Source organism: Oncorhynchus keta, chromosome 9, assembly GCF_023373465.1.
Source record: "Oncorhynchus keta strain PuntledgeMale-10-30-2019 chromosome 9, Oket_V2, whole genome shotgun sequence".
NCBI lineage: Eukaryota > Metazoa > Chordata > Actinopteri > Salmoniformes > Salmonidae > Oncorhynchus > Oncorhynchus keta.
This window is the reverse complement of record NC_068429.1, coordinates 19825693-19836561: the sequence shown is the minus strand read 5'-3', so window position 1 is coordinate 19836561 and position 10869 is coordinate 19825693. Positions and strand designations below refer to the sequence as shown.

The window sequence follows — 10869 nt, the reverse complement described above, 5'->3', positions numbered from 1 at the left end:
GAAACAATGTGTTGTGTGGTGTCGTGTTTGGTTCTTCATCCCGCACCTTTTTGTGGGCCTTGGCCTGGTCATCCACGTACTTCTGCACGTCTTTGATAAGCTCCTGTAGCTTCCTCACCAGCTCCAGGTGGCAGCTGGCCAGCTTCTCTGTGGAAGTCTTAAACACATCCCACACCGGGGCAAACGTCCTGCAGCACACAGACTTTATTAACTGGAGATCAGTAGATCATTCATTCTGTGAAGACTGGTCTTATCATTAAATAGGGAGGGTTGATATAGGACACAAACTTCTCTTTTCACCTGACGCACGAGCGTGTGTGTGTGTGTGTGTGTGTGTGTGTGTGTGTGTGTCTTACCCGAGCTGAGAGAAGTTACCAGCTGACTTGGCAAGTTTGGTCATTGACCTGGCATAGACCTCTTCTATGGTAGCCCTAAAGGGTCAAAGCACAGAACGTCATTACCTTAATCATTTTTACCTATTGAATCAGTAACCTCATTCATTATGTGTTCCAAACGACACCCTATTCTCTATATAGCACACTACTTTTGACGAGGGACATTTATGATTCAACTTTCCTCTAGTGAATCAGGTCAACCATAATAAATCCATCAACACAGCACTAAAACCCTCAAATCATCTACCGGTTGGAAGGGGTTCCATTGAGTGTTTACAACAACTACAATACATGTAAGTCAAGGCCCAAGACAACTCCACACCCACTGAACACTCACAAACACTTGGAACATAAACGTTTGAGTGTTAGTCAGTCTGAGTATTAGTCAAAGCAAAGCCCAACCAAGTGGAGAGCTCTGTTCATCAAGGTCTCCCATTTAGTGTAGTGTCGAAGCACAGAGAAGAGATTCCCTCCAATCCCTACCATCCCTCACCACCCCTTCTCTCCCCTCCCATCCCTCCCATCCCATCCCATCCCATCCCATCACTCGTCATCCCATCACTCGTCATCCCATCACTCGTCATCCCATCACTCGTCATCCCATCACTCGTCATCCCATCACTCGTCATCCCCACATTCTCCTGCATGGAAGTGACAGAAGTAAAATCTTAAATCATTGTTTTAGTGGAGGCCTGAATAATGCATATGTGATTTACTTAACATGGCTTCTATCTCACTTTACTAACTGATATCAGTGTAGATGCAGCGGAACTCTACCAAAGGTTTGTATAAGTTCTTCTTGACAGGTTACCATGGCAAGTTACCATGGGTTGTCATCCTTATTGCCATCATCATTTGTAACACCCTCATCACAGGAAAATTACATTGTCCAGTTCCCAAAACCACAACTAAAGGCAAATAAGGATTCCCATTGGTATATGAACATTTATGAACAGGTGACATGGTTCATTCGGCCCATAGGCTTCTCCCCCTGAACACACACACACACACCCATAACTCCAGAGAGTAAAAGCTCTCCAAGTGTGTAAATACACTCTGGGCCAAGACAGCTCTCCCCTCCTAACACAGACCTGCCTGCTCCACTTCACACTCAAAACACTCACAGATTCAACATTACAGACGAAACGCCGCTCAAATCTATTTCTATTTGACTTATATAGATGCTAGTGAACAACTGCCTGCAGGACGAATATTGGCTGTGTGTTACAGTAGGCCTATATAAAACACATGGTACAGTACTGTAGGTGCATGGTCCGTTTCTGGCCACCAGGGGGAGCCACAATGCAACGTTTCTGAGGTATGAGACTTCCTCAAAAGGGACACAGAAAACCACGGGAACACAGATTCAGATTTTAAAAATTTTATTGAACATTTATTTAACATGACAAATTAGTTAAGAACAAATTATTAATTACAATGATGGCCTACCCCGGCCAATGCTGGGCCAATGGTGCACTGCCCTATGGGACTCCCAATCACGGCCTGCTGTGATACAGCCTGGAATCGAACCAGGTCTGTAGTGACGCCTCTAGCACTGAGATGCAGTGCCTTAGACCGCTGCGCCACTGATGGGTAGGTAGGTGTGCAAGTTGATTGTCAGTTACAGCGAACAGTAACGATATAGGCCTAACCCTGAGATGTAAGCTAGTAAGCTACCTGTGACCCATCTAATCAAATCAAATTTTATTTGTCACATACACATGGTTAGCAGATGTTAATGAGAGTGTAGCGAAATTCTTGTGCTTCTAGTTCCGACAATGCAGTAATAAACAATCTACACCACAGACTGGAAAAAAAGACAAGTCTACGCCTCCACTAACAGGAGCTTACCCAGTGTCAAAGCAAACTGCAAGCTGTGGAAACTTTCCTGTTTGTGTGGTAGCCTAATATTTACAGTCTGTGGCAAAACATAGTGTGGTAAATGCAGTGTCTGTTTGAGTGATGAGCACATTTTTGTGTGGGCCAGCCCATCCTGAATTCCAACAGGAGACCTTGAGCAGACGAGGTTATAAAAATAGACCTCAAACACAATGAAAGACATCAAGGCGTGAGAGGAATTCTAAAAGAGGTATGATTAAGCTCCTTATTATGGCTGAGAGGCTACAGGTATGCAGTCCACTGCCAAGGTGTTTTACAGTCTATGGAGTGTTCAGGTGTGCAGGTGGCCTAATCAGGCCTAAGCCTGGGAGAGTAGGCTACACCACATGCTCGTTCCACAGTTCATTTTCTCTGTTAAGGAGAGCTGAAAGAGGACTGGATTTCCTTAGGTTGGATTAATCAAACTGTTGGCTCCTGGTATAATAATTGCACCGAAGGAGATGGCTGCCTTTTACGATCCCATAATCAATTGTGCATGTTTTTTTTGTGTTATTTGTAACTTATTTTGTATATAATATTTCTCCCACTGTGTCTTATGACCAAAAATTGCTTCTTGATATCAGGGCAGCGATAACTCACCCCGTACTGGAGGAATTCTTCAACGAGTCGGACGGGAAGGATTTACTCCAGACACCTGACAAGGCCCTCATCCCCATCATTTGCAGGAGGAAAAGACAGCAATATCGTGGACGAGGGTCCAGGTGCCTTGTAAGGATCCGTCGCTGAGTGGGTAATCTACTTTTACCATCGGTCCTATTAGCCAATGTACAATCACTCGATAATAAAACAGATGAACTACGAGCACGTATATCCTACCAACGGGACATTTAAAAACTGTATCTTATGTTTCTATGAGTCGTGGCTGAACAACGACATGATTAACATACAGCTGGCTGGTTTTAAGATTTTTCGGCAGGATAGAACAGTGGCCTCTGGTAAGACAAGGGGCGGTGGCTTATGCATATTTGTAAACAGCTGGTGCACAAAATATAAGGAAGTCTCAAGGTTTTACCTCGCCTGAGGTAGTGTATCTCATAATAAGCTGTAGACCGCACTATTTACCAAGAGAGTTTACATCTATATTTTTTGTACCACCGCAGACGCTGGCACTAAGACCGCACTCAATGAGCTGTATTCCGCCATAAGCAAACAGGAAAACGTTCATCCAGAGGGGGCGCTCCTAGTGGCCGGGGACTTTAATGCAGGGAAACTCATCAGTTTTACCTCATTTCTATCAGCATGTTAAATGTGCAACCAGAGTGAAAAACAATATTATAATGACCTCTGACACGCTCATAATTGCCCCGTCACATACTCCTGTGTTTACTTTTAGGCCGTTCAGCATGAACCTGATTCCTGGTCTATGGCTGGAGAGCCCCCATCCCCGCAGGAGGCCTTTTGTCTCTTGGTAGGCAGTCATTGTAAATACGAATTTGTTCTTAACTGACTTGCCTAGTTAAATAAAGTTGTTGTTTTTTTTCATTAAAAAAAGAGATCGACAAATGTATCAAATTTAACATCATGATTCAGAATTTTAACACTCAATTATCATAGTGAATTATTGTAACGTTTGTTATGTGTTAATTAATCCCATAGGGGATGGGTTGCCAACTGGTGATTTGATAAGCACATACTATGTCTGGATGTAGCCTTCCTGTCTTCAAATGTGGGTGTTCTGGGAGTGCTAGTTAGCTTAGCTATCTTCAATTATAGCTGTGAGTGCTACTGTAACTAGCTTGCTAAGTTATACAGCTGAGAAGAGAAAAACAGATCAATCAATCAGTTACAGAACAGATACTGTATCCTCAAACACATAACACAGAGAGATATATAGCATCTTCGCCCCCTCTTCCGGCCTCACACCCCTCCACTTGTGCTTCTCTGCCTGTGTGTGCGCCGTTGCTGTGACTTCTCCCACTCTCATTTGCAGCAGAATTGAGTGGGAAAAGTTGCTAAATGCTATTAAAACCACAGAAACTTTAGGTGGCAAAACTCCCCAAAGGCAGAGCCTGAAAAGTAGAATTTGTCAATAGACTCTTAACAATAAAAGTCACTGGAGCGGTCTGAAAACGTTCTTAATATAGCGACAAAGTGACTAAATTGGCAACACTTAACGGCATGGAAGACAGTGAGCCAACCCCTATGCCGTGGGAGACCATTGATTGGTAGGCAAATAAGGATTCCTTTATACTGTGGAGTGAATTTGGAAAGTATTCAGACCTTCACATTTTCCACATTAGCTACATTACAACCTTACTCTAAAATTGTGAAATAACATTTAAAAAAATGCCTCAATCTACATTCAAAACCCCATAAAGACAAAGCAAAAAAAGTGTAGAAATGTTTGCAAATGTATTAAAAATAAAACAGAAATACCTTACTAACATAAGTATTCACACCCTTTGCTATGAGACTAGACATTGAGCTCAGGTGCATCCTGTTTCCATTGATCATCCTTGAGATGTTTCTACAACTTCATTGGAGTCCACCTGTGGTAAATTCAATTGATTGGACATGATTTGGAAAGCAACACACCTGTCTATATAAGGTCCCACAGTTGACAATGCATGTCACGGCAAAAACCAAGCCATGAGGTCAAAGGAATTCTCCATAGAGCTCCAAAGACAGGATTGTGTCAAAGGTTACCAAAACATTTATGCAGCATTGAAGTCCCTAAGGACAAAGTTATCTCCATCATTCCTAAATGGAAGTCTGGAACCACCAAGACTCTTCCTAGCGCTGGCCACTCAGCCACACTGAGCAATCGGGGGAGAAGGGCCTTGATCAGGGAGGTGACCAACAACCCGACGGTCACTCGGACAGAGGTCCAGAGTTCCTCTGTGTAGATGGGAGAATCTTCCAGAAGGACAACAATCTCTGCAGCACTCTACCAATCAGACCTTTATGGTACAGTGGCCAGACGGAAGCCACTCCACAGTAAAAGGCACATGACAGCCCGCTTGGAGTTTGCCAAAAGGTACCTAAAGTACTCTCAGACCATGATAAACAAGATTCTCTGGTCTGATGAAACCAAGATTGAACTCTTTGGCCTGAATGTCAAGGGTCACGACTGGAGGAAACCAGGCACTGGTCTTCACCTGGCCAATACCATCCCTACTGTGAAGTGTGGTGGTGGCAGCACCAAGCTGCGGGGATGTTTTTATGCGGCTGGGACCGGGAGACTAGTCTGGATTTGTTTGCCCCCCCCTTGTGTACTAAGCCGGTAATACTGTAAATCCCGGGATGGGAGAAGGACGTTATGACAATATGAAAATCTGGATACTGCCCAGCCCTAATGTATGCACATTTATGGACGGGTGATGTGGCTCATTCGGCCAATAGGATGCTCCCCCTGAACTCATTATTTTGACAGAAGGGGAAGAAAGGCATTTTCACATTGGGCTTTACCAATGAGCCAGCATTTGTCACTTTATCGATTGTACCATCAGCTGGCATCCTCCACACCTGACCCAATTTGACTGTGCACCTTTAATGGAAGGTCAACTTTTAGGTTAACCAGAAAAATTGGTGTTGAGTAACTTTTAAAGTAAGTCTCGGATTCACCTCTATGATGAGAACAGCATTGGGTTAAACAGAACCCTCAAAACAAGGGTGAGTGGAGGTTTAACTAAGGAAACACCAAATGGCATAGCCTAGTTACAAACATAATAGTTAGCACATGACACAGCACAAACAGATCCAGAACCAGGCTACCAACAACTTACCTTTCTCTGATGAACTCCGTAAGTTCCTTGGAGGAGATTTGACCATGCTTCATGTTGTGGTAGAGAACATCAAATCCATTGTTTTTTTCACCCTGGGGGAAAAAAAAGAAGAGATGATTAGCCTAGTCAACTGACAAACTGGTCGAGGATGAAAGTGTTTCCTTCATGCTTTACTGCCCTGGCCTTCTCCACTATGAGTCTCCTCAAGGTCTGCATCGCCAACAGCCTCGACTGCTCCACCATAGTCATCCTGGCCATAGTGTTTAGGTTCTACAATGCTCCCTATATGTTTCTATGGTCCCTACAATGGTTCTAACAATCCATGTACGGTTCTATGCTCTCTATGTGGTCCCTATGTGGTGTTATGCTCCCTAAAACAGTTTAAACGGTCTCTATATGGTTCTATGCTCTATGCTATTGGTGTCCAGTTGCAACAGTGGGTATAACAAAATGCATACACCACCCACCACTCAACAATTCATATGCCATGGACATGTGTAAAACTGTCTGAAGTTTGGCTTGTGTTTGTTTGTTCAGAACCTAAGTAAAAACCCCAAACCAAGTTTATTCAACCCACTGGGTGCCTCAGCTGCAAGCACAACATACAACACATATCTATCTATACCTTCTGACTAGGCAGTCACCTCCTTGCATGTCCAAGATAAACATTCGTTCTCTGTTGCTAGGCAGAAACTCAAGTCTGTTCCTATTACTGGTATTGTCAAGCCTGCCTAAGTCCTCCGGCCCCTTCCCAGAGGTTGCTTCTCTTCAACTGTTGAGCTTATCTCGAGTTGAGTTCCACATCCCTCCTTGTCCTAGTTCTACAGAAACTGGAACTGAGACTAGATTGTTACTCTTCACCTCCTTCTTTAGAAATATTAACTTCACTGAGACAACATACGCAAACTTTACCAAACCACAATACGAACAGCAGCTTTTCTGTACCAGTCTCTTTAGCACACATTCCACTCCTTGTCATGCCACAGTTGTTTAATATGACAGGAATGGCCAGGAGTGGAATGATAGCTAAACAGACTGGTACTCAGGCTCTCTGTTTGAATCGTAGGCTATGCGTTAGGGAAGTTCAAAGGTTGTTTGAGGAATACCTTACAGTGGCCTGATCTGACTCCTACACATTATGAGGTCAAACACAAAACTGACTTAAGATCAGTTTAGGCGTCCGCATGCTTCCCACCAGAAACAGTTCAGAATAATTTTTGCATATATTATGATGACATTTTGTGACGTTTTGTTTCTGCTGTCTGGGCACACAAGCCTAATTTGTTTTTATGCACAGTTTTTTCATTGAGAAATACTGCACCAAATCTTAGATGTAAAATTGCATGCCTAAGATCTCATCTGTAAAAACGCCAAAATTAATGACAGATTTCTTGTTATATTTGATTAATTCTGATTATTTTGAGGAAATGTATACTGGCTACAGCATCTCAAAATGGACAAACAGTACTATTCTCGTTTTTCAAGCAAAGGTATTTTAAGGGTGTATACGAGCACACTCGTTTGGTTGGCCTAGCCAAGTTCCAGCCCAACTGAAGCATGCTGATACCTAGAGGCTACTTCCTCCAGCAGCAAAGGGCTGCCCTGTGGCAGAGCCTAGGTATGTCCAACAGGGGGAAGAAATGAGCAAGCGCATAGTAACTGACCTGGTTCCAACCAGCTTTATCAGGCCTACTCAAGGGAAACTCAGGAAACTAATTCCACAACTACTCAACCTTTGACTTCCTCTTTAGCATGTGGCCCTGGAAATCACAGGATCACAAGCCAACAAATACCAAATGTTCCTCTTACATGAATAAATAACACAATCCATAGTCATTACTGTACTATGAAACACAATCCATAGTCATTACTGTACTATGAAACACAATCCATAGTCATTACTGTACTATGAAACACAATCCATAGTCATTACTGTACTATGAAACACAATCCATAGTCATTACTGTACTATGAAACACAATCCAGTCATTACTGTACTATGAAACACAATCCATAGTCATTACTGTACTATGAAACACAATCCATAGTCATTACTGTACTATGAAACACAATCCATAGTCATTACTGTACTATGAAACACAATCCATAGTCATTTCTGTACTATGAAACACAATCCATAGTCATTACTGTACTATGAAACACAATCCATAGTCATTACTGTACTATGAAACACAATCCATAGTCATTACTGTACTATGAAACACAATCCATAGTCATTACTGTACTATGAAACACAATCCATAGTCATTACTGTACTATGAAACACAATCCATAGTTATTACTGTACTATGAAACACAATCCATAGTTATTACTGTACTATGAAACACAATCCATAGTTATTACTGTATTATTAAACAATCAATGTATTACTGTACTATGATAACTTCAGTACAAATGACTGACTACTACAAAAGTAGCTTTGATACACAATAGCAAGGGGATGAATAAAGGGACCCTGGCAGGACGCTGTGGTTCACCATGTCAACTGAACCAACCCGTGACTGCCACACAGCCACTTCCTGGTCGCTTCCACACTCAGCAATTTGTATCAGTACCATACAACATCACACCCCGCTGTGCTCATTTAACACATGGGTTCATCCAAGAGGTCAGGGGAGGGTCATGCCAAACGAACCTACAGCCTGGTGCAAATGATGATAGATATTTGCAGGGCAAAGAAAAAAATAGAGAAAGAGGAAAAGCAGAGAAGTCATTTCCTGCAGCCAGACAGAACAGTAATGGTATAGAATAGACTTCCTATTACAGAGTGTGGCTATTTAGAAAACAGTCCAGACTGTGTCGAAATTAAAAATACCAAATGGCACTCTATTCCCTATATAGTGCACTACTTTTGACCAGGGCCGCACAGTGCTCTGCTAAAAAGTATTGCACTATAGGGAATAGGGTTCTATTTCAGACACAGCCCACGCCTCAGCTCTGTGGCTATAATCAATAGTGTGACATAAGCTTTAGCACATGACTCACACAGCATGCATCACATAGGCTATCCTAGGCTAACAGCTGCAAATTCTGTCCCGTCTGCTAACTACTGTACAGACCATGGCTGTCACAGACCTCAGTCACTGACTGCAATAACTAGATACCAGGGAAGCTGCAGAGAGTGAGAGACAGAGTGAGAGAAACAGACAGAGGAATATAGACAGAGAGTCAGACAAAATACAACTAGAAACAGGAAGGGCTAATATTCGGTGCTTTTGGAATGCAGCAATATAAAATAAATTCAATACAAAAGCAAAATAAAAAAGGCAGGAAACAGGTCTGGGCGTTGTGGCTTTTTCCACCCCACCAGTACAATGCCCCATAGCAACTTGTGAAGAACAGATACACATTCTATACAAGGCAACAGCTTTCGTGGTTTTGAGTCTGAAAACCAACAATGCTGTGTTATATCACTACTCAGAGTTGAAAAAGGAACAGTATAAAGAAGTGAGTGGAACTAGAAGTGCCACATGGCTCTTGACTTGAAATGCACCCTTTGGAGATTCATTGACCAAGTGATTAATATACTAACCACATATTGTGAAATTCAAGACCACTCAGTCATTACTCTTGGCCTGGCAGTGAGTGGCCTGTTTAAGAATGCAGTGCCCTCCACCCCAGTGAGAGAACATGTGGAGGGGTTGGGCACGCATATCAATCCATGCCTCTGTGGATTGAGACGAGAGATGCTCACAATGTCCAATTGAAAGAGCTCAAAGCTTCCCAAGAACAGAGCTGAGAGAGAGAAAACGAGAGCGGAAGTCGAGAGAGAGAGCGTGAGAGAGAAAGAGAGCCGGAGAGAGAAAGAGAGCCGTGAGAGAGAGAAAGAGAGCCGGAGAGAAAAGAGAGCGTGAGAGAGAAAGAGAGAGAGAAAGAGAGAGAGAGAGAGAGAGAAAGAGAGCCGGAGAGAGAAAGAGAGAGAGAGAGAGAGAAGAGAGCCGGAGAGAGAAAGAGAGAGAGAGAGAGAGCCGAGCCGGAGAGAGAGAGAGAGCCGGAGAGAGAGAGAGCCAGAGAGAGAGAGAGAGAGAGCCAGAGAGAGAGAGAGAGAGAGCCAGAGAGAGAGAGAGAGAGCCAGAGAGAGAGAGAGAGAGAGAGAGAGAGAGAGAGAGAGCAGAGAGAGCCAGAGAGAGAGAGAGAGAGAGAGAGAGAGAGAGAGAGAGAGAGCCAGAGAGAGAGAGAGCCAGAGAGAGAGAGAGCCAGAGAGCCAGAGAGAGAGAGAGAGCCAGAGAGAGAGAGAGAGCCAGAGAGAGAGAGAGCCAGAGAGAGAGAGAGAGCCAGAGAGCCAGAGAGAGAGCCAGAGAGAGAGAGAGAGAGAGCCAGAGAGAGCCAGAGAGAGAGAGAGAGAGCCAGAGAGAGAGAGAGAGCCAGAGAGAGAGAGAGAGAGAGAGCCAGAGAGAGAGAGAGAGAGCCAGAGAGAGAGAGAGAGCCAGAGAGAGAGAGAGAGCCAGAGAGAGAGAGAGAGCCAGAGAGAGAGAGAGAGAGAGAAGAGAGAGAGAGCCAGAGAGAGAGCCAGAGAGAGAGAGAGCCAGAGAGAGAGAGAGAGAGAGAGAGAGAGAGAGCCAGAGAGAGAGAGAGAGAGCCAGAGAGAGAGAGAGAGCCAGAGAGAGAGAGAGCCAGAGAGAGAGAGAGAGAGAGCCAGAGAGAGAGAGCCAGAGAGAGAGCCAGAGAGAGAGAGCCAGAGAGAGAGAGAGCCAGAGAGAGAGAGAGTCAGAGAGAGAGCCAGAGCCAGAGAGAGAGAGAGAGAGAGCCAGAGAGAGCCAGAGAGAGAGCCAGAGAGAGCCAGAGAGCCAGAGAGAGAGCCAGAGAGAGAGCCAGAGAGAGCCAGAGA

The 10869-nt window shown here is 44.0% G+C and overlaps 2 protein-coding genes across 11 annotated transcripts in view; both read right to left on the bottom strand.

The window, feature by feature from the left end:
* LOC118373188 (transportin-1) overlaps positions 1 to 10869 on the bottom strand; it is a 426516-nt gene that overhangs the window by 269337 nt on the left and 146310 nt on the right. The window lies entirely within an intron of this gene.
* LOC118378758 (F-BAR domain only protein 2-like) overlaps positions 1 to 10869 on the bottom strand; it is a 120487-nt gene that overhangs the window by 58677 nt on the left and 50941 nt on the right. For all 9 annotated transcript variants that reach the window (XR_008143019.1, XR_008143020.1, XM_052525440.1 and 6 more), the window contains exons 2-4: positions 6020 to 6111; positions 357 to 431; positions 47 to 188 (exon numbers count right to left, since the gene is read on the bottom strand). Coding sequence is in view for 7 of the 9 variants with exons in the window: in XM_052525440.1 (XP_052381400.1) it covers positions 47 to 188; positions 357 to 431; positions 6020 to 6111 (309 nt within the window). In the remaining 2 variants the exon portion in view is untranslated. The remainder of the gene's footprint in view (positions 1 to 46; positions 189 to 356; positions 432 to 6019; positions 6112 to 10869) is intronic.